The sequence below is a fragment of the Condylura cristata genome, unplaced genomic scaffold, assembly GCF_000260355.1.
Source record: "Condylura cristata isolate star-nosed mole 26May11 unplaced genomic scaffold, ConCri1.0 scaffold00012, whole genome shotgun sequence".
Classification (NCBI taxonomy): Eukaryota; Metazoa; Chordata; class Mammalia; order Eulipotyphla; family Talpidae; genus Condylura; species Condylura cristata.
The window spans coordinates 45,919,452-45,946,801 of NW_004567113.1; the positions used below are offsets into that span (position 1 = coordinate 45,919,452).

Here is a 27,350-nt window from a genome sequence, read left to right on the forward strand (position 1 = left end):
CTATAACCTGGGTACAGTTCCTGACGCCTAGGGGAGACAAAGATCAAGGCCTGTCTTTAGGGAATCTGCATTCACGTGTGTGTGTGACAAATTGTCACTTCAGGTAGTGGGTGATAACGTGTGCGACTAAAAATTCCGTTGTGATAAAGAGAAAACGAGCGGGACATTGCTGTTTCATAGGGGTTTGTCGGGCAGGTTAATGTTGACATGGTTGAAGATAAAGATAAGAGGTTCTAGAATCTGAGAAACACGGACAAAAGGCTGAGGAACAGAGCGCGTTTCACCATGCAACAGGACTGGACCACGGAGTAAGTCAAAAACTTTTCTTTGCGAAAAGCTCACCTACTTGCCTTCTGTTTCTCATAGCACCTGTGCCCAGGTGCAGTGTTTCTTTTCAGTCAGTTCCAGCCATTCTCCGACGGTTTAGACCAATCAGATGAAGGGAGGCGTGGCCAACCTACCTGAAGCGAGAGCGCTGACCTTTTGCGCATGCTCAAGATCTCCAGCGGCGAGCGCGCCCAGGGGCCGTTTTGCGCATGTGCGAGTGCGAGAGGAAGAATTTTGTCCCAAGCCTCTGCCGTACCGTCCAGGCGGCGAGTTGCGTCCTGGCTCTGTCGTGTGGCCGGCGTGCAGGGTTGTGTGCCCGCTTACTGCCGCTGCCGCCGTCATGAACCGCGAGAATTTCGCGGCGGGCGAGCGGCTGGTGTCGCCGGCTTACGTGCGCCAGGGCTGCGAGGCTCGCCGCTCGCACGAGCACCTCATCCGGCTGCTCCTGGAGAAGGTACGGAGCTGTCGGCCCTCCCCGGTCGCCGCGCCCCCAGGGGCTGGCTCCGCCCAGCGGCCCCCCCCAGAGTCTGTGGCTGCTTGGCTTGTGCTCTCCTGACTTGCTGCTCTCAACTCCCTTATAGCCTCGCGGAACTAGCAAAAGCCAGAGTGTTTTTAGGGGGTCGGGAGTTTGATTTCCACTCCCCCCCTCAACTTCTTAGAGATATAAATTGGGGAAGCCCCAAGACAGTTTACTTTTTTGCGGGAAGGGCAAAGTTCGCTCGTTCCACCTTTTCACTGCTACTAGGATTTAGGCTAGACATTTTGTTACTCAGTAAATACGAACTCGAACCAAGCGCAGCCTCGTAGAGACACCTCCTTCACCCCCCCTCCCCCTCACAGGTCTCCCTACTGCCAGCATTCGTGAATTTTAATTTCATTGAAGTTTGACCCTAGTTCGAAAACCGTGATTTGCCAAATCTTCCTTGAAGATAAGGTTTACTGGTTTTTCAGCCGCTTTAACTTACTGCAGCTTGCAGATCTGGGTCAACTTCTTTGTAAGCGTGTCTGCAAGCTGGAGATTATTGTAGCGAAGTGTAACGTAAATGTTTTGCCCAGTCTAAGTTTGCACATAGTGCTGAATTTTTCTCTGTAAAGTTTTGAAAGTAAAGAACATGGCAAAATATACGTGAAGACGTTTCATTCCTTGAAGTAAGGCTCTAGGGGACAGTTTTTAAAAATATATATATAATCAGTATAAACTTTTTTTTTTTTTAAAGGGGAAGTGTCCGGAAGATGGTTGGGATGAAAATACACTTGAGCTCTTTCTGCATGAGCTTGCAATCATGGATAGCAACAATTTCCTGGGCAATTGTGGTGTGGGAGAAAGGGAAGGGAGAGTGGCATCTGCTTTAGTTGCCCGTCGTCATTACAGGTATGTTTTTAAGGAGCTTGCAAAAATATTTCTTTTTTCCTTTTTTGTTTGAGACAAAGGTGGTGGTGCTCATCATGTTCAACTCTAAGATGTCCTTTGGTCACCCATTTCTTTCTTATTCAAAAGGCTCAGGAACAGACTGAGCAGGCGCCTTTCAAGACATTGGGTAAAAGTTCTCGGATAAGATGGTTAACTGTAAAATCTCCTGTTTTACGGGATTTTAAAGGATGAACACTGACTTTTCCTTGGGATAGTAGAACTTTATTTTAGTCAAAATAATTCCAGTCAGAACAAATGATAATGAATGAATATCTTGGATGAAAAATTCATGTTCAGCAATGGGCTGATGATGTGGTTGATAATATATGTAAAAAGATGCTTTGCACATAAGGTTCAGTGGTGACAGTGCAACGCAAGTGATCTGTGATAATCCCATGTACAGACTTCCCTATCTAGCTATGATGCACAGATTTTTTATTTGGAAGAGTATCCAGCGATATCTTTAGATACTGTATGGCATCATCTAATTTAAGATGAATTGACTTATGTACCAATTTTCAAAAAGCATGTAGTTCTTAAAAAAATTAAGGCAATGTTTGAATCAGCAGCTCATTCCCATTAAAACTTAACTGCACTGCCTAAAGAAAAGAAAGAAGCTAATTTAATTCCTATATATTTTGTTTCCCTCTGGCCTGACAAATCACCCTGAAATTTAGTGGCTTAAAGTAGTCATTTATTATAACCTGTAGGTTAAGTAGGTTGAGCAGGACTCAGATTATGGTTTGGGGGCTTTCATACGGTTACGGTAGGATGTTGCTTTCATACGGTTACAGTAGGATGTTGGCTGAGAGTTTAGTTGTCTGCAGGTTCAACTGGATCATTTATCCAGGGTGATTCACTTAGAGGACTGGGAGTTTAGATGGTTTCTCCGTGTGACGTAAGCTTCTCCCAGCCTGGCAGGTGGATTGCAAGAGGGAGATCCTCAAAACAAAGCCATTCAGGGAGCCAGTGTAAACTTCACGACCTCTTAGGACCTAACTCAGATGTTCTGCCCATAACCTCCACTAGATTTCTCTACTCAAGTAAGTCACTAAGTCCGGCCCAGGTTTAAGTGGAGAGGAATTGGTCTCCAGCTCTTGGTGGTATAGCAGTAGCTCTTGGGCATGAGGAGAAAAATGGAGTACACGGTAGCCACCTTTGGAAGCTAGCTACCACAGCATAATTGATACTTGTTTCAGGTCAGTGTTTTCATATTATTAATTTTATAAGCTATGTCTGCATAGTCAAATATTGCTGCTGCCATTACCTTGGCCTTTTCCATAATACAGTGGATTTCTTAGAACACTGAATATTTGTGTCCAGTTGTTGGCCCTTTTCCACTTAGGTTCATTCATGGAATTGGACGATCAGGTGATATTTCTGCTGTGCAACCAAAAGCTGCAGGTTCTAGCCTTTTGAACAAAATTACCAATTCTTTGGTATTGGACATCATAAAGTTGGCTGGTAAGTACTGTGGTCATCATAACACTTCTGCCTGGTTTCTTTGATGAATGCCTCCTTCCATAAAAGATATGAGTGGCTTTTGAAAAGATAAGTACATAAAAAACATTTGGAATAAGGTAGGAAATCAAAGCTAAAGTGCAATTTGTCTGTGAACCTCCTGAGAGTGTGTGTAGAAGAAACGTTGAGGTGACAACTGTTGCAATTTGATAGAAAAATTGTATAATATCTTGAAGAAGGATGCAAGTTTTTCAATGGAATAACTAATTTCTGCTGTACTTCTTATTCCTAGGTGTTCATACAGTGACCAACTGCTTTGTAGTTCCTATGGCAACTGGTATGAGTTTGACCCTGTGTTTCTTAACTTTACGACACAAAAGACCAGAGGCAAAGTATATTATATGGCCGCGAATAGACCAGAAGTCCTGCTTTAAATCTATGATCACTGCAGGTAACAGGACAGAAATTGCATATATAGTATCTTTGTTGTTACAGAAAATTTAAGTTCTTTAGTATAGAGATAGATAAATGTAATGGAAACTGGGGCTTACTCTTTTTTCATTGTAGGATATGCATCACAAAAATTTATCATGTTAGCCATTTTCAAGTGTATAATTTTGTGGCATTAAGCATATTCCCATTATACAACTATCACCAATATCATTTCCAAAACTTTTCATCTTCTCAAGTTGAAACTATGTCCATTAAACAATAATCTCCCCCTTCTCACTGCCTCCAGTTCCTGGTAATCATTATTCTACTTTCTGTCTCTATGAGTTTGACTATAAAGGACTGGGCCCTTCACAGGAGTGGAGCCATAGGGTGTTTGTATTTGTGATGGACTGTTCATGTAGCTGCCATGAATTTTTAAGTTCATCCATGTTAGAGCATGTGTCAGAATTTCCTTTCTTTTTAAAGACCAAATACTATCTTCTTATATATACTCCACATTCGGTCGTTCATTCACTCATTCACTGATGGACACTTGGTTTGCTTTCACCTTTTGCCTTTTGGTGAATAAACATGAATGCGGATGTACAAATACCTGTTTGAGTTCCTGCTTTAAATTCTTTTAGGTATATACTCAAAAATGGACGTGCTAGATTTTATGTCCCTGCTCTTTAATAGGACATGATTACTTGCCTCACAGGATTGTTTTGAAGAGTAAGTGGGATGTTCTGAAAGTGCCCAGCAGTAATCCCTAGAGCACAAAAGGTGCTTCAGGAATGTTTATTGTTATGAGTATAGTGCATATAAATTTATTACCATAAGTCAGAGTGCAGGAGCACACACATCATGAAGTATAGATGAGACAAAAATCTTCATCTGGTGTTTTCATATTTGACTTAAGTCAGCCAAGTAGATTTGGTAAGCTTAGATAGTCTTGAATGTCTTTAGTCTGTTACATGAGGTGAGGAGTATTGAGCTCTAATTAAACTGCATAAATAATTCATAAACTTTAAAGGGCTTCGTAAGGGGACACATAACAGAAACTGATAGAGATTTACAAAGTATCCAGATTTATTTTAGGTGGCATAAATTGTGAAGTCATAATTCATGTCCTGTTAACCAAAGAACTGATAACTAAACATACAGAAAAGATTGCCATCTTGAAAACCTTTTTTCAAAATAAAATGATGTTGTGGTTGAAACAACAATCTAGAGTCTTTAAAAAAATTTTTTTAAAGCGTAGTCTGCACTCTTAGGAGACAAGATAGTTGCACTCCTTAAAAAAAAATTGCATTTTGTTGTTTGAAAAGTAGAAATAGTGTTGGAGATGGAGGATTTGAGAAAATTAGCAGTCCTTAAGAATTTAAGTTTTGTGTTTGTTTTGATAGCTACATAAGTATAGACATACAACCTGGGCATCTCTGATTGAGTATATTTTAATTGATGATTTTATAGTGGCTGAAGTTTTATATTTCTGTAGCTAGAGTACAGAGAACTTGACGTGGAGTCTAAAACACAAAAGAAAACTACTTGCTCATAACTTGGCTTTAACTTGCTGTGTGACCTTGGGGAAGCCACTTAATCTTCCTGAACTTTAGCTTCCTTATCTTTGAAATGAGGGAGTTGAGCTAATGGTTTCTAAATCCCTTCAGCTTTTAAGCCCATGAATCTAGCCTGCTGCTAGATTTGGTATTTGGAAGATTGAAGATGTGACTACATAATAATGGTATGTGCACAATTTCCCAATTTTATTTTTATCCAATTTCTAAAGCTTAAATACTTAGATTTTACTTTTACCTCTGAGTATTTACTAGTAACTCAAAGTACTTCTGTATGTGCTTTGTATGTTTAGTATATATATTGTGTATACAATATTTTGTTTATGGATATCTAAGTATTTAGCATAGGCTACGTAATTTTATGTGAGTGGAACATTGATCACATGGTAATTATGTGCACTAATTCAGTAGTTAATTTGAATAGTTTTACCTTTGAATTATAGAAGGTTATGAAATGAGGCTGTGCTCCTTAGGCTACTGAAATGCATTCTCTTTTTCTTTACGGTAAAACATTAAAGTGATGTTTTGTGATTTGCTTAAATAATTGAACTACATTATTTTTATTTCTCTCACAAATAGAAATAAGACTCAAAAGTTGCCAGACCAACATTGACTTTTCTGTGGATTGAAATTTATCTTGACTAAGTAATCTACTTGTCAGCAATGCCTGTGTTACTACTTTAAAGTATTATCTATTTAACTTTTATTTTCCTTTACATAATTATTCTTTGTTGTCATAGAAAAGTGTTTAAATAGCTTTGTGATCCTAATTGTGGCCTAGTTGTCCACACTGTTTTGAGCTGCCTTTGACTTAAACCAGTGTTTAGCTTGGTGTTTCCTTGTAGGGGGTGGGGGGAAAATTCATACATTGAACAAAATAAATATTTACAGTTTTTCTGTTGTATAGATTAACTTTCTAGTTTTCCAGCAGTCTTTATTTTAAAAGTTTCCACTAACAGCTTGATTTCTGGTTGTTTTGGCTAGGTTTTAAGCCCGTGGTGATAGAGAATGTTTTAGAAGGTGATGAACTGCGCACAGACTTGAAAGCAGTGGAGGCCAAAATCCAGGAACTTGGGCCGGATTCCATCCTGTGTGTTCATTCGACTACCTCCTGTTTTGCTCCAAGAGTGCCTGATAGGTACATGATTTGTGAATAGTGTCATTAGAATGTACATCTGTTAATCTCAGATATGCTTAAGTAACATTAGGTGAGTAGGCTGTTTAAGAAAATAGATGGACCTCGTGCAGAAACAGCACAAATGACTTGGGAAAATAAAAATTTTATGTAGATGGAAAAGCAGCTAATCTGAGGGGAAGTCCCTTCATATGGTGTAGGGAGACACCAAGCATCTCAGTTTTCTTGCTTTTTTTTTGTTTCTGATCTCTTAGCATTTTCCCCTCATTATTTAAGCAGTTTCTTTTTTACAGTAAATGTTAGATTTACCTGTTTTCACTCCTATCTCAGCATCTTTGATTTTATACTTTTAATTGTTATGGACTATCATTAGTAACAGATTCTTCAAAAGAAAATCTAAGCATTATTTCTCGTCCATTGGATTGTTTTTAATTGGAAGAGAAACCCAGATGTGTACTTATGTGTATACCAATGGATGACCTTGCATTTTGAGAAAAATGCAATTATTTAAGAAAATGAAGGGTAAAAAGCAAATGCTTGCTTACTTTTTCAAAGGATGGTTACAGATTCTTAGAATAGTAATGTAATAGACTTATATCTAGTAATACAGATTTCTACCTTTGATAGCAACACTGTGTTGTTTTTAACATTTTGAACAGAAATGCTAGCAATTTGTATGACTACTGACTGTTTTTCTTTTTCTTTTTTTGGTAGTGTCGAGTTATACTTTGGTCTTAATTCATGAAATCATGTTATTAGACAGATTTAAAAAAAAAGGTTTATTTATTTATGCATCCAGAACTGGGGTACAGGTCAGTGGTGCAGGGGCAGTAAGAGGACTCACCAGCGACAGAGTGGGGAGCAGAACAGACTGACTGACAAAGTACTCTCCTGAGGGGAGCAGCGGGCAGGTCAGGAGAGGTCTGCCGCGCCATGTGGGTCACCTCCGGGGTGGGTATTGAACTCATGCTGAAGTGGCTTTGGCTCCTTAATGCTGTGCTTTAATGCACTGTGCCGCTAGGAAAGGCCCTTGTAGACAGATTTTAAGAGACAGTTTTAAAATGCTCTTGAAAATTTATCTAGATTTCTTGGTGAGTTTGTGAATTCTATTTTAAAACTTTATATGCTTTCAGTGTTTTCCATTATTAATCAGATTTTAAATTTGTTTTGAAATATTAAATAAGTGTCTTTATTTTTTTTCTTCATTTATTATTATGATCTCTAGAAAATTTTTAACGTGGGAGCAGTGGATCACATTTTCAAAAACAGCATATGGATATTTGTTAGTTACATTATTCTTGAGGATAGTTATGCTTTTGTTTCATTTTGACACTTTATGAATATTTACATTATGGTGCAGTTTTTAGTATTTGACATGTATTAGTCCCTTTGAGAAAAACCAAAATTTCTGTCAGCCAGTCAAGCCCTCCTTTGCTACTTGTTAGTGGTGTTGTGTGACAGAAGTTTCTGGTGAGGGTGAGCTTCAGGCAAGCTGGGGTGCGCAGTGAATAGAGACGTGTCTGCATTTTTTAGTTTATTAAATTTAAAAATACATTTTTATTTCTTTACATTAAGCTTAATTCCTGTGTAGTCTTCACTTGAATGGGTATCTATTTTGTCTTTATTAATTAAAGGAGAGAGGGTATTGTGGAGCAGAATCAAAAGAAATTTTAAAATCCGGGGGTCGCACCGTTGACACCTGAATTGGCTCAAAGTGGGACTGAGTTTGCCCCTCAGGGAGGTGATTTTTCTTTGGGCTCTTTCCTTGGGCTCTGCCTTTGAATACTTTGTACATTCTGAGTGTCAGCAGACTTGATTGATTCAGAATATTTTAAACTGCTCATAGTGATTTTTTCCTTTGATTATATTATTTTGTAAATTATGGTGACTCACTCTCAAGAAAGTAAGTTTGTTGTTCAGACTTCCTCCTGATGCTTTCATTAGAACAGACACATGAAAGTATCTTTTATATTATAAAGAAAAGAAGGGTGCATACCTCGAGGTCTTTCTTGTTAAAAGCAACAGATTAAGTTACAGGGTTTTCTGTGTCAATTTGTGAGCTTTATGAAAATGAATGAAAAAAATGAGTTTTAAGTTCATAAAACTTTAAGGAAGCACATTGAACACTTGTGATAGAAAAATAGAATAATGTTATATATTAATATACATCTACTAGGAAAAGATGTATTATGCATAGATATTAAAACTATATAGTTTATATTTGAAAAAGTCTTAGTAGAAAACAACTTCTATTGTGTCAAAAGTGCTTGACTTCCAAATTCTTTACATGGTAGAAAGAAAATTTTAAGAAAATTTATTTTATTAAGCTGTAAATTTAGTTTTGGCTTCATAGTGTAAAGACTTCTAGTAGAGATGACCTCAGTCATAAGTACTATTTGGTTTTTGAGGGAACATCTATTTATTACACTCTAATTAAAATTTATCATCCTAATTTGCATAAAGTTAGACTCTCAAATTGTCTTAATATAAGTGTCAAATGAAAAAGTAAGAGTGAATTTAAAACCAGCAGCTATTTAAAAGATTCTTTACTATCTAAGTTGTTGGAAAATGTTATTTTGGCACAGAAACATTTTAATGTTCTGTATTTTTTAATACATTAAAGTCAATTTGAAAGTGTATTTTTTTACTTTATGAAATATTTAATGTGAGATTCTTAAGATTTGAAGATATACTAGTTATTTTGTAGACATTAGCTTTAGTATGATAAACAACCAGAAGCATTTAAACATCAGCATACACACTGCCTCTAAGGAGTCATCATAAATAATCTGTTTCTTGCTTTTTATACTGGAAAATTTAAAGCAACCATCTATATAGATTTTTATAGATATACATTTTCTCATTTATTGGTAGTATTAATTTAAAAGCCTTTTTAAGTTTGTTCTAAAGTGCCTGCTATGTATTTCCAAATTGCTGCATTATATTCTAAAACACCAGTACAGAAATCTCACTTTAAGTCACTTTTTTCCCTCATGTATGTTAAGGATAACTGGATGTTTCTTTAAAAATTTCACACTGTAATTTATAAAGCACAGTTTCAATGTCTTTCTATTGAATATTTATGTTTACAGACTAGAAGAACTGGCTGTGATGTGTGCCCACTATGGCATTCCACACATTGTCAACAATGCTTATGGAGTGCAGTCTTCAAAATGTATGCACCTCATCCAGCAGGTAAGAGAGTTAAAAAGTTATGTCAAAAAAAAAAATGCATCTTAACATATTACAGGATTAATCCTTTGGTTTGTTCTTACAAACAAACATGTCAAAAACAGTTACCTAACATGCTCTACTTTGAGGAGCATTAGAAATTTGTATCCACATTCTGTCAGTAAAAGTCCTTGTTCTGTGATAGTGTGATGGTAACAGGACTAATAGCTTCTGTCAGAATCATCATAGGAAAGTCTTCAGTTGCTTAGGATTCTCATTTTTCTCATAGTGGTAGCATATTTTAAATTACAGTACGTACTCACTGGACATGAGATTCTTGGAATCAGCAAATTATGAGTTGCAGGGTTTTTAAAAGTCTGCTGTTTCTGTAAGCATCAAGAAAACTACCAACTCCATAGTTGCCTACCAGGATGTTTATAAATTAAGCCATTTTCAGCCTAGAATAAAGGTAAAATGATTCCTTAAATATTAAATATAGAACAAAGTCTTCACACACAGCGGCTGCTCGGACTGCGTGGTTTCACATGCTGTCTTCTTCCTTCCCACCGAGTATCCTCCGGCGTGGGGCACAAGCCCAGTGTACCATCCTGAGATGCGCCCATCCTGTTTTCTTGCCAGCAAATATATGCCCTTTGAGTGTTTCCTGTGATTTCATGACAAAGGATTCCCACAAATTGTGGGAAATAGTTATGAGAACAATATTGTTCTCTTATTTATGCATGCTTCAAATTTGGGTTTATGTTTCTCTCAAGTAGCCTTGGACAGCACTTAAATGCCAATAAAAGGCAGTTCTGTTTCTTTTTATGTGCTACTGCTTTGCATGTTTTTCAGTTATTAGTCTTAGGTCTTTCTGTTTCTGTTTGATATGGTAATTTTTTTTCTTTTGATCTAAGTTTATAAAGACATAACAAGAGTAACAGGGTAAGGCTTCGATTTAAACAATCACAAACTAGTCTCCTGAGCAGTGTGTGCTTTTTCCTGCTCTTGCTCTTCCACCTGTTGCCTCTTAGATTAAACCAGTTATCTGCTCCTTCTATGCTCTGAGATAGGACTGTGGAGAGAGTGTGGCGATGAAGGTCAAATGCAGTTTTAATATTAATAGGAGTGTAGATTGTGAATACAGATTGAAAATCTGTGGCTAGAGATAAAGGGAAAAAACGATCTTAGTTGAAATTTAGATAGTATCTATTTTTAAGTGGAGAAAATTGAAGCCCAGTAGACAGAGGTCATCGACTGTGTCGGAGGGGGACTAGAACTTAGTTTTACATTTCTTGTAAGTATGCAACTTTTTGCCAGAATATTAGATTTTCACTTGCGCTCATTTGTAATAGAAGATCATCTATGATTGTAACATAAGGATATATGAGTTATGTAGAAACACTGCCAAAGGTATGTAAAAAAATTTCTGTTAGTTGATATTAAAAAATAAGAACGCTCTATTTGTTATTCAGTTAGTGGTAGGAACAGAATTTGCTGAGTAAAGTGCTTGTGCAGGTAGTGGCTGCTTCCGGCAGCGAGATGAGACAGTCACCTCTGTGTATAACCAGTTGACGGGCAGCATAGTCCTGCAGTCCACCAGGTAATGGGGGCACTGTTGCACTCACAGAGGGCATTGAGACTCACTCACCAGTTTCAGGAACCACTGGTGACATTTATTTTCAAGGCATGACATGAGAGAGGCATGGGAGGAAACCTCTTACCCAATTTTAAAGTGAAAAAGTGTTTCCATCTCATTCCCACCTGAACTGATCCTGAAACCCTGTGATCCTCTTTAGTTTCCCCACCTCCAGGTCAGTCTTTAGGAAAGTAATTGTTGTGAGGATTGATTCATGTGTGAAAGCAGGTTGCAGGTTATAAAGTGCTACTCCACATGTCAGGGACAACATTTAAAAACTCAGTTTACTACCTAAACATGTTTTACTGGCACTATTACAAATAAAATGAAATGTTTGATTAGTATGAATCCTTTTTATGGTATTTATTTGTTAATATCAGTTGCTGTTTATTCTTTTTAAAAGTAGTGTGTAATACCATACTTTATTTCATTCTAGGGGGCCCGTGTGGGTAGAATAGATGCTTTTGTGCAGAGCTTGGACAAAAATTTTATGGTTCCAGTAGGTGGCGCTATAATTGCTGGCTTTAATGATTCCTTCATCCAGGAAATTAGTAAGATGTATCCAGGTAGGTAAATGAGCAGTTTTGGTTTTTTTTTTGGTAAATCAGTAGTTTTTTTTTTTTTTTAAAGTAACTTGCAAACAAAAATACATTTGTACATAGACTACTGTAATAAGTCTTAATTTCTCAAACATTTTTTTACCTCCTGAATATAACTTTTCATCCTTATTTTAGGAAGAGCTTCAGCTTCTCCTTCTTTAGATGTGCTTATTACTTTATTATCACTTGGGTCAAATGGCTATAAAAAGCTATTAAAAGAAAGAAAGGTAAGCCTTCCCTTTTGGTGTAAAATAATGCTGTTGACTTGGATAGTACTCTGAATCATTGGTGGTCTTGTTTTACCACTCTGGGAGGGTTGGTACCTAATATGGCCCCACATGATTTACTTTGATCTGAAACCATCGTAGGTGGTTTTCAGCTAATCATTGTCATCTTGTCTATCCACATTCTTTAGGAATCTTGAATAGGCACTTTTGCTTTTGTATTTTTGAGAAATGCCTACATCAGGGATTTGTAAAATTCAGTGCATTTTTCACTTAGTGACGGAGGTTTTTGAAAGACAGATGAAATTTTCATTTCAGTTTTTGGAAGCATGAAGTCTTGTTTAGGTGTGAGATATTAGTTCTAGGGGAGAACCAAAGCAAAAGCTGTCCAGATTCTCATTCTGAAAGGAGAAGGAATTTTAAGCCTTGCTATTATTGGAATGCTGAACTCATTGGCTGTGTTGGCTGTAGAAAGGAAAATAAAAACTGGACTTGGTCTCCAACTTGAAAATAATTTTGGACAACTTTGAAAGTACAGACACAACAATGATAGAAGCTGACTCAGAGAGGATGTTTCATTGTTCTCTAGCTGAGAGAGCTAGAGGTGCCTGGGGCAGTGTTAACTTTCTGAGCTTAGTAGCAATCAAAGTTCCTTAGATTTTTGGTGATACTTTACATAGCATTAAAAAATTGGCAATGTATTATCTGGTAGATGCTCTCAACAGCCTCTAAATATATAACAGAAGTTTAAGCTTTTTTGGTACCCTATTTACATTGGCTTACCTCACTTCTACTTTAATCTATAGGAAAAGAATTGTTTATTTTTTATTAAAGACATTTTTTTTGAAGATTTGTTTATTTATGCATACAGAACTGGGGTATAGACCAGAGGCTCAGGGGCGGTGAGAGGCTTCAAATGCTGAGGGGAGCTGCGGGAAGGTCAGGAGAGGTCTGCCACACCATCTGGTCACCTCTGGGGTGGGGATCGAACTCCTGTTGAAGTGGGGATCGAACTCGTGTTGAAGTGGTGTTAGCTTCTTAATGCCATGCTTTAACCTACTGTGCCACCAGGGAGGGCTCCTGTAAAGGACAGTTTTTAAGAGTAATAGGATGTAGGAAAAAGTGCATTAGGGAAATGCAAGTTAAGTAATTTTCAAGTAATAGTAGTTTCACCATGAAAAAGGTAGTTCAGGTTGCAGGTTTTATTTTCTGCATTTATGAAGAAACAACTGGTATCTGAAGCCACTTCTAGTCCTAAAAGACTAGAATATTTAATTAAATAGAATGTCTACTTCCTGGACCTTAGGTATGATAATCATGGAAATTAGCCTGTAGTCTAGTACAGATGTTATATTGGTAATTATAAATCAGGTCTCTCATATATTTGAAATTTTAAGACAGATGGTCTCTTCAATTTCATGGTTCCTCATACCCACTTCTAATTCTGTCATGCTCCTGTTCTACCCCTCCCCATATGAACCGTAGCAAGGTCCCCTTAAGAGCATGATCTAAAGTGTGGATGGACCTGTGTTCCTGTGTAATTCAGTGTAGGTATAACTGAGTGTGGGATAAATTTTTGTTCGTAAACATTACTGAGCATATATGATGTGTCAGCTGCATAGCTTATCAATAAAATAGACAAAGGTGTCTGTTCTTGTGGAATTTATATTGCATATGGAGAAAACTAACAATACACAAGCAGTAGAATACATAGATTATAAATGTCAAAAGTCCAGTGGAAGAAGGAAAGAGTAAAACAAAGGAAGAGATGATGAGGAGTGGAGAGAGGAAAGGAGATGGTGGGAAATGATGGTTAAACGCAGTGGTATGGGCAAACCCTTTGAGAGGTGACACTTGAGCTGGCTTGGTCTGAGGGAGTGCGCGCATGAGGAGGCAGTGTGGCAGCGGGAGCCAGTCCAGGCAGCTAGGGCGGACGTGTGTGTGAGGGAGTGGTGTGCTGGCGCACAGTGAGCAGGAGTGTTGGGGAAGCTGCCGGCAGGGCAGTAATGGTGCACACGGTCACGTAGGGCCTCAAGGCCTGTGTGACCTCTTTGCCTCGTATTCTGAGTGAAGTAGGAGCCATGGTCTCGCGTTTGGTCAGAAAAGGCTCATGTACAGTTATTCCTGACGTCGTCTTTCAGTGCCGTGTTTGAGCTGCTTATATGAGTGCCGTCTAGTGTGGGTCCCCTGCTGTCTATGTGGAATAGAAACACCTCGGGCTGCGTGGCAGCCCCTTCCCTACATGGACTTCCCTGGCGTAGGGAAGACCTGGCTCCTCCCGTGAGCCCCTGTGAGCTGTCTGTTCATTTTCATAGAAGTGGGGGGCAGAGAAGTAGCTGTATGTAGTAAGTTGTCGGCAGTTGTGCTTCTGATCTTCTAGCTTAACTTCTAAAGTCCACCACTTTCTTCTTACATAGATGACTAATCTGGCTTGGTAGTAGCTATGTAGCTATAAATCTTAAGACTTAAGTCTACTAATCCTAAAGAGGCAAAAACAATGAATACATGTAGGTGCCCTGGGTCAGAAAACGAAGCCGTTTCAGAAAGCGCGCGTGCTGTGAGATTGTGCAGTCACTGTTGCTGGGGAAATGCCCCTCTCCACGCCTGGCACTCCTGTGAGACCCGTCCTCCTTTTCTACTGGGTTCCTGTGATCTGGCTAGCCTGGTTCTTTGGGTGTGTGTGGATAGAGTCCTTCGAAGCAGATTTCATAGGTCCTTTGGAGACAAAGAGTCAGGTGTTTTGCAGATTGTAAACTAAAGAGAATCTTACGACTTGCAGGGCTGTTTCTGGCCATGCCAGGAAAGCATCCTCAAGATGAGAGAGAATGTAAGAAAGAAACAGCTAAGAGACATTGAGTCTCTGGATCCAGCTTACCCATTTGTAGACTTGACTGTTAGAAGACCAAATAAAGCCCTTTTTTAACTTACACTAGGTTTCTAACACTGATAGTTTCCTCTTATGTCCGAAGCCCTTGGTAATGTTCCCACATTTCTCTCCATTTCCACAGTCACACTCCCTGATCAAGCCCTTACCCTGTATCACCTTCGGTGCTTCCGGTTACTTGCTGACTCACCTGCTGGTCTCCAGCCTTGGTCTGCTCTAAGCTGTCACATTGTAGAGCAGTGCTCACATGAGTATTTAAAAGAACAGCCTTCTTCTAGTTATTCCTCATTGGGTTCTTACTGTTGACAAGACAAAGTCCAAACTCCTCAGACTGCCACACTGATTCTTTATAGTCAGGTCCCACCTGACCTTAGCAGTGTTGGTCCCTGCTCCTTGCTTTATTCAGGCAAAGAAGTGTTTATGCGTAGGCCCTGAGGTTAAATTCACAAGGAGACTGACAGCTTTTACCCTCATAGAAACGATAGCCAGGGGAAATCTAGATATTAATAAATAATTACAAATCTGACAAGAGTTGTGTAAGCATAGCACAGTGTATGTGAACATGCCCCCCAGCTCTGGCAGGCTGGGAAGGCCTCTTCTGCCAAGGTGCAGCTCTTGCGTTTATTTACTGACCCTGTGGTATAATCATAAGCTAGAATCAGTGGCTAGTGTAACTGTAGGACTGTGAGGGGGCACTTTAGACCGAGTCCAGAAGCTAAGTAGTATGCAGAGAGTGCAGTGTCTGTATTAGATCTCTTCATAAAACTAGCTGTCCTTCAGTGTATGTAGATTCTGCAGGTCAGGAGTCAGGTTCCCCGTGTAGCTGATGCACTCTTAGACCCCACGCCCCTTTGTTTTGGAGCAGCACAGACTTGGGCATAACATCAGAGCATTACTTACACACAAGTAGGTAAAATGGGGTTGAGATGGACTGCGTAAATACCGCAGACAGCAAAGCAGAGCTGTGACTTGTGAGTTGTCTGTATTAACTTCTGGTCTTTTTAGTTATCATAGCTAACAGGTTTTTCTTTTTTTTTTTTTTTCTATAATGTACTGCCTTTTATCACATTAATCTCTGCAGATTTGGCTATAATTAATTTTTAAACTAAATTATTGCATATAGTGATGAGGTCTGACAATAAGACCATTATGTAAAATTTTAAGTTAGGCATTGGAAAAGTATCCTTTCTTACATATATAAAAACTTTTTTTTTAAGATTTATTTTTTATGTATATATACAGAAATGGGATACAAGCCAGAGGTGCAGGGGCAGTGAGAGGCTTCACCAGAGACAGAGTGGGGAGCAGAACAGGCAGATTGATGAAGTACATTGCTGAGGAGAGCAGCGGGCGGTCAGAAGTCTGCTGAGCCATATAATCACCTCTGGGGCCAGGGATCGAACTTGCACAGAGATTGAGCTCACACAGAAGCGGCTATGGCGAGCTTGCAGTGCTGCGTCCTTACCCATTGTGCCACCAAGGAGGGCCCTACACATGGAAACTTTAAAGATTTTTATCTGCGGTTAGATTGCCATATAAGCATACTACTCAGTATTTCTTGCTTTTGTTCTTGAATTGAAACCACAAAAAATAATTAATAATGTTAAATAATTGCCATAATAAACTGGTTTGTTTTGAGTGATTTTGTAGTTGAATTTAATTAGCAGATTAAGTTGATTATTCAAGTGAATGCCTTTTCTATGACATTCAGTAGAAGGGTGTGCAACTAACATTTTTATGAGCACTGTATACTATACTTCGCTGGGGTCGTTATGTGCACCTTTATGAAGGAGCATTAACCCCACTTTACAGATCAAAATAAGGCTCAAACAATACTTACCCAAGGACCAGATGTAAGTACCAGAACTGCCAGTAGGAACCCAGTTCTGTGTGACATGAGCGCCTCTGTGCTTTCCCTGGCCACTCTCCTCTCAGCGCTGGCCGCCACTCATTAGGGAGTGGTTACCAGCTCTGCACTGTGCTTTTGCTATAAAAATCTTGTGGTCCTGTGCTCTTATCTAGAGGAGGTATGTAAAACCCCAAAGCTCTAAGATATTAACTGGTTTCATTGTAACTTTTTTTGTGTTGAATTTACTTAGGACAGGGATTATCTATAAGTGGTAATCATTGTCAGTGTATGAAAATGCCCAGTTGAGAATTCTGTTATAAAAATGAATACACTTTTGCTCTTTAACGACTTCATTCAAGAGGCAAGTTTTTTGGTTGAAAAATGTGGATATCCCCCTTAACCATAATCGCATATTTGTAGCATAAATATTGTTTTTTTATTGGATTTTTTGCAGAAGTAAGAGCCTCTTATTTAAATGGACTTGCTTTGGTACTGTGAAAATTCGATCGTGATAATTTATTGGTTCAGCTCTGGAGAAGCTAAGGCAAAGCTATTTTTCTCCAGCCAAAGCTATTTATATATCATCACTGAAAACTCCTTTTTATATTATTGGTGTTATTGCGTACTAAAAAAGGAGCGTTAAAGAAAACTTAGGATTTTTTTATCCTGTGCTCTTATTCACTAAATGATATTTTTAGAGGTTATTTCATCTAGCTGTATCTCTTCAGCAAAGCTTTATCTTTTTCACAGTAGAGGCAGACAAGAACTCAGCTTGAAGCCATTCCTTCTCAAACCTTCTTTTTTGAAGGGTGAAAAGATCAGAGAGAGTGGAACTGTGTGAGTGAATTGAACTTCTTTGCCCTTAGCCCCTTTCTGATCAGCACATCTGCTTCATTGAGGGGCCAAATGACCACGGTTTAACTGAAAGAGGCTTTTAAGAAAAGGGGTAAGATTTAAGAGGCTCTTTCTTTGAGTTTCCTGTGCAGAAAGAAAGATCAGTCTTAGGCGTTTATTCTCACGTCTGCTTTGCTTCTGGAGGAGACTGTCCTCTGCATCCCTCTCCATCAGACAGTGCTTTGCTGAGCAGGGCAGGCACACGCAGTGCTGCAGATACCTGCAAGTGCAGAATGAGGAGCGACAGCAGAGTGACTGCTTCAGTAGCTGTGGTTAGTGAGCTGACGCTTAGAGGACAAACTAAGTTCTAAAAAGAACATCAGGCATAATTTCAGGAGCTAAGTTTGGAAACATTAGATTTGTAGCCCTGAAAGTGGAGTAGTTGAATCTCAACAAAAGCATCCTACTTCAGCCCTGGAATGGGGACCTCAGCAGGGACATGTGGAGGCGGCAGTGCTCCGTGTGGGAGGCGAGGACAGCCCAGTGTGCCTGCCCCCTTTCCTGCCGGCCGCCGTCAGTCGCCAGCCTGCCCTCACACTGGATGTTAGCACGCTGTTATCTTCAAACATAAATATCGTGTGCATGGATCTCTGCCTCAGCCTATTGCTCTTTCACCCTTTCAGGTTATCGTTGAAATACTAGACTATTGGTTATGGTTCCCTCTTGATTTATTACCCATCTTGAGAGACAGATTTTAATAGTATGTAAAGTCCTGTTTTCATCTTATCCTGTAGTGTGAAACAGTATGCTTCAAAGCCATAATGCATTCGATCTTTTTCTTTAAGATTTAGTGAATTATGCACACCTCTGGGCTATGGGAAAGGATAGGCTAGATGCTGGGTATCACGACTGCAAATCAATTTGCAAAAGACTATAGGAAAGATAGTGTGCAGTATAATTCAACTGCTTCTCCATTCACATCTTGAACTATGCTGTAAAGTTTTGTATTTGTATTCTAGAAATATAGCTGACATTAGCATTCAAATATATAGTTCAGTTTATCTCTAGTGAAAAGTCTTTTAAAATTAAGTTAAATATAGCACAAAAGACATAGAAAATCAATAATATTTCATTTCCTTTAAGAAGGTCTTTCTATATACATTTGCTTGGGGTGCTTATAAATTTCTTCCTCCACAGAAGTATTTTATAATAAATGTCAGTTATAGATTTAGCTGTAGCAAAAAAATAGTGCAGGTTCTGAAGTATCTTTAATATATTAGGTAAAAAACTGCTTAGCTAAGTATTAGAGTCGGAAATAGTGATGAAATCTCCCAAACAGTATTTTTGAGATGGGTGAGTATATTAAGACCTTGATGACCTTGATGTGTGGAATATTATAGTATTCAGTGTATTGTGCTTTACATTTTAAATTATGCTTATTGGGTCACCTGTCATAAACTTTTACATAGCGATAACTATAAATATTTGCAGATGGATGTGAACTTGACTCAAAAGTTTTTTTTTTATTTGTTTAATTGCTCCCATACTGGTAATATGTGAGATTTAGTTACCTTATTATTATGTTTATAGCCTAAAGATTTTTACCCTAATGTTAGCTACAGTTAAAACCAAATTCTAGTGGCATTAAGCAAGTGATTGATAGAACTGGTAAAACTAATTTATTAAAGTATTAGAAATTGAACATTAGGAAAATCTTGGTTTTTAATAGCGCGCATGCATCAGTAAGCTTAAAAGTACTCTCTAGAGGTATTGCGAAGGAAACATTTCTTCTTTTTTTTTTTAAATTTTCAGACATAGTGAAGTCAATTAAGTACAAATTAACTACTCATCAGTTTTCTATTACTTTAAGGGTGTAACCACATTGGTGATTACTGTGGCAGCCAGGCTGGATAGATTATGTATTAAATTGGTCCTCACCATTGAATTAGACTTGGTGTTTTTTACTGTTAGGAGGTAAGTGGAGCAGGTATAAAAGGCACTTCGTGGCTGTCATACTTGTCTGCAGGGTAGTTTGATGACATCAGAGCAAGAGAAATCAGACAGATGCAGGTTATCACTTTGATGTGTGATATAGATAGAAAAAAATAAGTAATTAATACCTAATTAAAACGTAACTGCTGCCTTTTCCTTTTTTTAAACAACACAGATCGTTTAAATTAGTGACCTAATTACTGTATAGTAGAAGAAAATGTATAGTCATTTTAAAGTTGTTCTTAAATTTTTATGATATTTTAGTGTTTTACTCTTCATTAACACTAGTGTGCTAATACAGGATTATGAATGGTTTCATTTGCTAGATAAACTCATTTTACCATCTCAAGTGAATTTCAGAATATTAGCTTAAAGAGGGGACAGGAAATGTGTGTCTGGAAAAGATGTCTATAATAACTTTCCCTCTCATTTCTGCAAATGGTGATATATTTGCCTCCTTAACTGTTTTTCTACACTTTTTTTAAATGACAAAAAAGGAAGGCTTATTACATTCAGTAGTAATACTTCCTCACAACTCCCTTAGGTATAACCACTAGGTATGTTAACTTTTTTAATACAAAAAGAATCCATTTATTTTAGTGATCCAAGACTTTATAATTCTGGCATTAAGAATTGATTTCATAAAATATCATAAAAATTTAAGAATGGCTTTAAAATTTGTTTAGGTCAGAGTCTAAAAGGTACTAGGTTGACATGGGTAAAATATTTATGGTCTTAAATGCTCCTTAATAATTTATAAGCCTGGTGGGAATTTTCCTGCCTACCAAACAAAGATGGAGTTAGTCATCGCCTGTATTAGAGGTAAAAACGCTACTTTCTGGGACCCTGGGTGGGATCAAACTATACCCCTCACCTTCAAAAACATGAAAGCAGCTTAATGTGGCCTTTGAAGCTGGAGAGGCATCATGTCTGTTGAGTCCACTTGTGTATTCTGTTAATCTCTGGCCCAGCTGTGTTTTAGAGTTGATATGTTTTAGCTATGACTGAAGAGTGGGTCATGCCATCCACTCTTTTTGCTTTGATACTATTTTGCTTACTAGGAGAACAAAGTATGATTTTAGGTCAGTAGTTACCAATATTTAATATTTATTTGTAACTTTGTAAACTACTTACATACAGGTTTGCACATGAAGTTTTACACTCATAAGCTATCTTTTCTGTTAGGGAGACATTATTTCTCAAAGTAGGATCAGTAATGCAATTTTAGTTTTTAGTTGCTTTATCCTTTTAATTGAGTTAAGGAAATTGTTAGTTTTAAATTTGCATGGTTAAGGAAATACATTTTTGAACTACCTTCCTGAGTTACATATCGACACATTTACATGCAAAGTCTGACACATTTTTCTTGGTGAGGAAGAAATAGTCTCTGCTTGCAAGGATTTTTTTCATGCTAGTAAGTAGTGGTAGGCTGTATTCATGTAAGCCAGTGATAAATCAGATTGTGATAAATATAATGAAGGAACCAAAATAGGTAATGGTGTTGCAGGAGAGGCTGGGAGTTGGGGTGGCGGAGTTGCAGAGAAGTAAAGAGCAGTCTCTTAGAGAGAGGCCACAGATGGAGAAGAGCTTCCAGGCCAGCGCAAGCAGCACCAGGCTCTAACACTAGAAGGAGTTCGGGACGGTGGGTGGCTGGAGAGGACCGAGGTCGCTGCGAGTGGTGAGCCTGTGCAGGTGGTGACGGTTGCTGAGTTTTGGTGCGTTGGCTGGGCCAGATCACGAGGGGCATTGCCATGGAAGCAGCTCAGTGTTTTCATACTTGGATGAGGAAGTGATGCGGAATGGTCATGAGGACTGATTTATCCTTGTAGAAGACCACTCTGACCTCTGTGTGTTGAACATATGGTAGAGAGATGGGGAGGAAGGATGAGAAATTATTTAGTATCAAAAGAGTTGATGTCTGTGTGGGCTGGCACTTGTAGACAGGCTGGATTTGCGATGCGCACTTCATAATCCCAGAAGAGAGGAATGCACTGGTTCTCAGCCTTCTTTACCTGAATCCTGTGGTTTCTGATAACTTTGAATCTTCCTATGTTGTAGCAAAGGAAAAAACTGCCCCTGTGGCACCTGCGTGGGGGAATTTACAGTCTAGACTTCATGCTAGTCAGGTTTTTATTTATTTATTTTTTGTCTTGTTAAATATGGCCTGTTACAATATTTGACTCTTTAAATATTAATATTTTGTTACAGGAAATGTTTTCATATTTGTCCAGTCAACTAAAGAAGCTGTCAGAAGCCTACAACGAAAGACTGTTACATACACCTCACAATCCCATATCTTTAGGTGATTATAACTACCTCTTAACTGTCTAGCAGGAAATCGGTATTTCTAGAAAGAGAGTGAGTTCTTTCTGGTTAGACATTATTTCTAATTGTATCACAGTATTAATCTGTAAATTGAAAATTTTAGTCTTAAGAATGTTTCAGTGTATTTCTAAGATAAAACACGTATGCTGAAAGAGTCCAAACCAGTTACTGAGTTTTATAATTAATACCCCCTTTTATTCTGTGAGTACATATAGTATAATTTACTTCTCTCTCTCTCTTTTTTAAAAGATTTATTTACTTATGCATACATACAGAACTGGGGTACAGGCAAGAGGTGCAGGGGTGATGAGATAATTCACCAGAGACAGTGAGGAGCGGAACAGGCAGATGGATGAAGTACACTGCTGAGGGGGAAGTGGGCTGTGCTATGTGGGTCACCTCTGGGGCGGGGATCGAACTTTCACTGAAGTGGCTGTGGCTAGCTTGCTGTGCTGCGCTTTAACCCGTTGCGCCACAGGGAGGGCCAGTATAATTTACTTCTTAGTTCATGTATATATGAAGAAAGTAAGGAAAGAAAGAAAATGCTCTTCCACGGGGAACCGTTTGGCCTTCAGTATATAGTAAAAACTACCTCCAACGGTTCTTAGCTGGTTTCTCGTCTATTCAGATGTAGAAGTGATACGGCTCAAATCCCAGTTCTGGCAATACTAGCCTCTGACCTCCTTTTCCCTCCCTGTAAAATGGAGATAATGATTCTGCACGTGTGGACACTGGCTGAGATTATCTTTGTAAAGGATCTAGAGTGAGTGCTATGTCAGTCAATAACTGGTAGCTAGTAGTGTTGGTTTAGCTAGAATATAACTTATCAATGTAACCTAAGAAAAATAATTTCCATGTGTGCTGAGCAATATTCCACCTTCTCATTTTACAGGTTCTCAAAACTTGATTGATTTGGAGTAAATTGCTCAATCATGTCATTGCTCTGTTTAATTGGAAAGTTTACCCATTGGAATGGTGATAGGAAAATTCTGTTCCTTGTCTGACTCTGTTCCTTTATATTAACATATGTTTTTGTCTGATATGAAAAACAAATCTTTAAGTTCATTAAAGTGAAATTTTGCCACTTGAATAAATGTCTGTATTTCTGAAATAGGTCAGTTACAAAAGGACAGATACTGTATGATTCTGCTTAAATGAAGTGTTCAGAGTCATTAAAATCAGAGCGACAGAAGGCACACAGGAGCCTGGCGCGGCTGCCGGGAGACGTGAGTGCCCTGTCGTTTAATAGACGGAGTTCAGTTTTACACAGTGAGGAGAGCTGCAGGCTGGTGGTGTCGCCCACCAGCAGGGGTCTGCACATTCCCTGCCCGGTACAGCTGAGGTTTTATGTTACATGGACTTTACCACAGTAAAAGAAAGCCACGCTGCCATCACGAATGTTTTTTGAGTGATTTTTGTGCTGGTCAACCAAGGCACCACGGGACATTTGCGTTTTGTTTTCTTTTTTTCCAGCTATGACACTTGCAACTCTCGATGAGCACCAGGACAAAGCTGTCACTCAGCTCGGCTCAATGCTATTCACCAGGCAGGTTTCTGGAGCCAGGTGAGTACTTTAAAGAGGTTTGGGTTTATTTGGCCTCTCACGGATGATGCTAGGAAAGAGCCTCTCCCGACCAATATTCCCGGCCCAGCACCGAGCTCCGTCATGGAGTAAGAGGGAGGTGCACCTGGAGGCTGTGGTCCTGCTGCTGCAGATGGCGTTTGGAGTAGTCACGGGAAGACACGCACCTTCTTTGTTCACACACACACAGTCTCATCACCTCTCTCTCTAATTTTTTATCTTGATTTTTCTTTGTTAGATAATCTTCAGTGATAGTACCTTGTAATGTGAGAAATGTGTCATCTTTGAAAATGGTTTTAAGGAAAAGTCTGTTTCCTAAAGTAATAAGATTATGCAATTCTTGTCTAAGTATTACCTCTGAAAGATTTACTTTTTGCTTTTACATGTACATGGTAATTTTTCATCTTATATTTGATGAAGGCAAAGAAAAACACCTTGAGAATGTCTTGCTCTAAGTACTCCTCTTTGCAGGCCTCTCCTGAGAAAGTTCTCTCTACTAGAGGTCAGGATTTCACACTGGAGGACGACTTTTTAAAATAAAAATCTTACATTAACCCAGCTGTTTCCCTGATGAGCTAGGTCTGCATACAGCGTGGTTTGCTGTCACATCTTATGCGGTTTTCTTTATGCCTCAGTATCATCGTGTTTGTCTTTATATCTGGGACGGGCTCACTTGACTTATTAAAAAGAAAACCAAGGTATCATTAGAAATCTGCTTTTATCAAGTATGCCAATGAAATCAAGCTTTAAAAACACATGTGACATGCTAAATGTTACCAATTGCTGACTACCTCTCACTGTAAACAGTTCCACAGTTTCTTCTGGATCCTTCCTATTAAATTCTCCATGGGTAGTGTTGATAAGATACATGGAGTTACGGTATATAGACTATTTATTGTGACACATGGCAACTAATCAGTGATTGACTTACAGATTTCCATTGAAGTATGTGTATGTGAAGTGTGAGATTTCATATTTAGTGCAAAACATGATGATGTTTCGTACCTCTTCGTAGAAGATATACAGGTGTTTGCAGTTCCCTGAGCTTGTAACTCTAATGGGAGTGTGGAGGGTGGGGCAAATGAGTCAAGGGAGACAAGGTGCATAAACTATAAGTCATAAAGTGGGTATGTAACGCACGTGATACCTACAGCCAGCAGCACTGTAGAGCACTCTGGGAAGTTGTCAAGAGACTGAATCCTAGAAAGTTTAACTTTGGTGACAGATGGTAACTATACTTATGTGGGGATCATTTCACTGTGTATACAGATGTGGAATTGTGTTATACAACTGAGACTAACATGATGTGTTAATTTTACCTCAGATCAAAATGAGTAGAACAAAGATAAATGGTGATCACCAGGCAGCACATTCCTGTATAAAGTAGCTGTGTGTCATATAATTTTAATCTAAGGTCGACAGTCAGTTTTCATAGGCCATCATGTACAGCCGTTTATGAATTTATTGGTGAAGACTTAGTAACACAGATAGCTTTTGCTTGTAGGTGATACTCTTTTCATATCACCAGACATACTAAGTTGGCATACCTTTCTCCCTCTCAGAGTCGTGCCACTCGGCTCCGTCCAAACCGTGAGTGGCTATGCCTTCACAGGCTTCATGTCACACACAGACCAGTACCCTTGTGCATACCTCAACGCTGCGTCAGCCATTGGGATGAAGACACAAGATGTGGACTTGTTCATCAAGAGGCTTGGCAAATGTTTAAAGACAGTCAAGAGAGAACAAAATAAAGAGAGCGGCGTGTCCAGAACTGATGATTATGACGAAACCAGAGGCGTAGATATGAATGAAATGGCTTTACAACTAGATAATGTGCTTCTTGATACTTAACAGGGTTCTTCTTGACAGGTGAAGGGTTTCTTCTTGAAAATTTGAAAGAAATGATGAGGCCGCAGTGTAAGAAAGTAGACACAACTTGAGATTTTCATGGACATTATTTGATCAAGGAATAGAATATGATCTGAGCTTACCTTTAATGATTATCCCATCTTCTACTTTTACACTGCCTCGATCCTTGTGGTCCATAATGGATATATGCAGTTAACATTTTTCTAATGGTTAAAGTATTTGTCAAGCATGATTCAGATAATTCTTGCTAAGATGATGACAGTAAAATTATTTCTGATTTTGCTTTGAAATGTGCAGACTGCTTCCTCCTAGCCCTTCTCTGCCATTTGCAAGTTACCTATGTTTCTGCTCGTGCAGAGTTTGGGAAGGTCTTTGATGCTGCTAGTCGCTAGGTGTTTGTTGATGCATGTAAGTCACGGTATATGTATGGGCGTTCACCAGGGGAGCAGGGTCAAGGTGTAAGCTCTAATTTTCATTCAACAGAAACAGTTCTCAACTGGGAATAATCTTATATTTGAGCAACATCTGGGAACATTGTTGTCACAAATGGTGGGTGCTGTCGACCTCCAGTACTTGAGGCTGGTGGTGCTGTTCATCGTCCTACAGTGGACACAACACCTTGCCCAAACAAAATCATCCGGCCCCAAATGCAGCAGTGCTGAGGTGGCATCATAGAGAGCTCTAAAGTAAGTGAACACAAGTAGACAAGTTCCCTATAGCAACTTTAGTTATTCAGTTGGACTTCAGAGAAGCTTCTTTTTAATGTTACTGAACTTTACACAATACAGACTTGTGATAACCAGGGTCACCAGTTCCGAACATGGAGTTATTAGTTTTCTATGGCGCTTGTGCCCGTGGAAACTGTTGCACTGTTTTTGCTCTCCACAGTCTCTGTGGATGGTAGTTTGTTCAGGTGCTTTGTACAACCATCATCAAAAGTGGCTCACATGAATATTTTTGACCATATTTTTGATATGGAGGTGAGAATGTTGTACTATGAAAACAGGCATATTCCCTGTCTCCCTGTGCATACGCCTACTTTCTGAGTGGAATTCCAGATACTTTGGTTACAAGAATGATTTTTGTTATTGAAATTAGCTGAGAAAGCTTGAGTTAGTAAAGCTTCTGAATGCACCAAAATGCCTAACCCATGTTTCTAAAGTCCCCTGCAGAATGTCCAGCCTAAGAGACCGGTTCCACGGTCAGACTTGGGACTTTACAGCTTGCCTACTGGTATTTAAAGGCTCTGAGGAGTTCTTTGAAACCAGTTCGGAGGTACCCTTAGCAAAAATAGAACCTGCTTTTAAAATTAGTAAATTACTTGTTGGCTTCCCGATGTACTTACTTTTGAAGACACCGCAATAGACAAATCGGTTTCTGGGCTGTTGGCTTGTGTTTCAGGAGCGTGAACTCGTTTACCGTGAGCTTGAGTACCATTGTCTGTGTACAGCGACATTTTTCAGACATTAGCTGACAAAATTTGGAGATCAAGATTGTGTGGGGATAAAGTTGTTAATTATAAATATACAAATTATTTGAAAATAGTATCTTTGGAGTTAAAATGTTTTAAACATCTGATTTTTGAAAACAGCTCTTCACTCATTCTAAAGGAGTCAGTCCTGGAATGAAAAGTTGTGTGATGTTTTTCTGTGAATCTGGGGTTCCATTGTAGAATGAACAAAGCAAAGGAACCCCTCAGCTTACCAGAGGAAATGAAGTGATGTTGCAAATGTAAACGCTGGCAGAGCAGCTTGCTCCACACATTGGCCAAAATTGCTTGATGGAACAAGTGATCTGTATTGTGTGATCATCATTTAGCTTTAAGAAAGGCCAGAGCAGAGAGACGAGCAAATGTTTTCTCATCTGCAGGGTATCAGCAGTTCTTTGGCTTCAGCTGCTGAATAGATAATAATTCTAATTGAAGATAAATTGCATGAATCCACATGTGACAGATAGATACGTTATACCATTTCATTCCTGGTACATCAAATCAGCTGCAGTTTTTATTCTTAGCTCTTTTGAGAGGTTTGGAATTCCAGCTC

At 38.8% G+C, this 27,350-nt stretch overlaps 2 protein-coding genes across 2 annotated transcripts in view; one reads left to right on the top strand and one right to left on the bottom strand.

Annotated features, from left to right (window-relative positions):
* PI4K2B (phosphatidylinositol 4-kinase type 2 beta) overlaps window positions 1–669 on the bottom strand; it is a 59,519-nt gene extending 58,850 nt beyond the window's left edge. Inside the window, exon 1 of the mRNA XM_012724032.1 lies at window positions 481–669. Within this exon, the coding sequence (XP_012579486.1) occupies window positions 481–669 (189 nt within the window). The remainder of the gene's footprint in view (window positions 1–480) is intronic.
* On the top strand, window positions 566–27,150 carry SEPSECS (Sep (O-phosphoserine) tRNA:Sec (selenocysteine) tRNA synthase). The gene is made up of 11 exons (XM_004681368.2): window positions 566–781; window positions 1,545–1,699; window positions 3,084–3,202; window positions 3,492–3,650; window positions 6,193–6,346; window positions 9,436–9,538; window positions 11,587–11,716; window positions 11,885–11,976; window positions 21,741–21,834; window positions 23,331–23,421; window positions 25,002–27,150. Exons 1-11 carry the CDS (start codon window positions 668–670, stop codon window positions 25,288–25,290), a joined length of 1,500 nt encoding a protein of 499 aa, XP_004681425.2. The 5' UTR covers window positions 566–667; the 3' UTR covers window positions 25,291–27,150.
* Window positions 27,151–27,350: the final 200 nt, after the last annotated feature.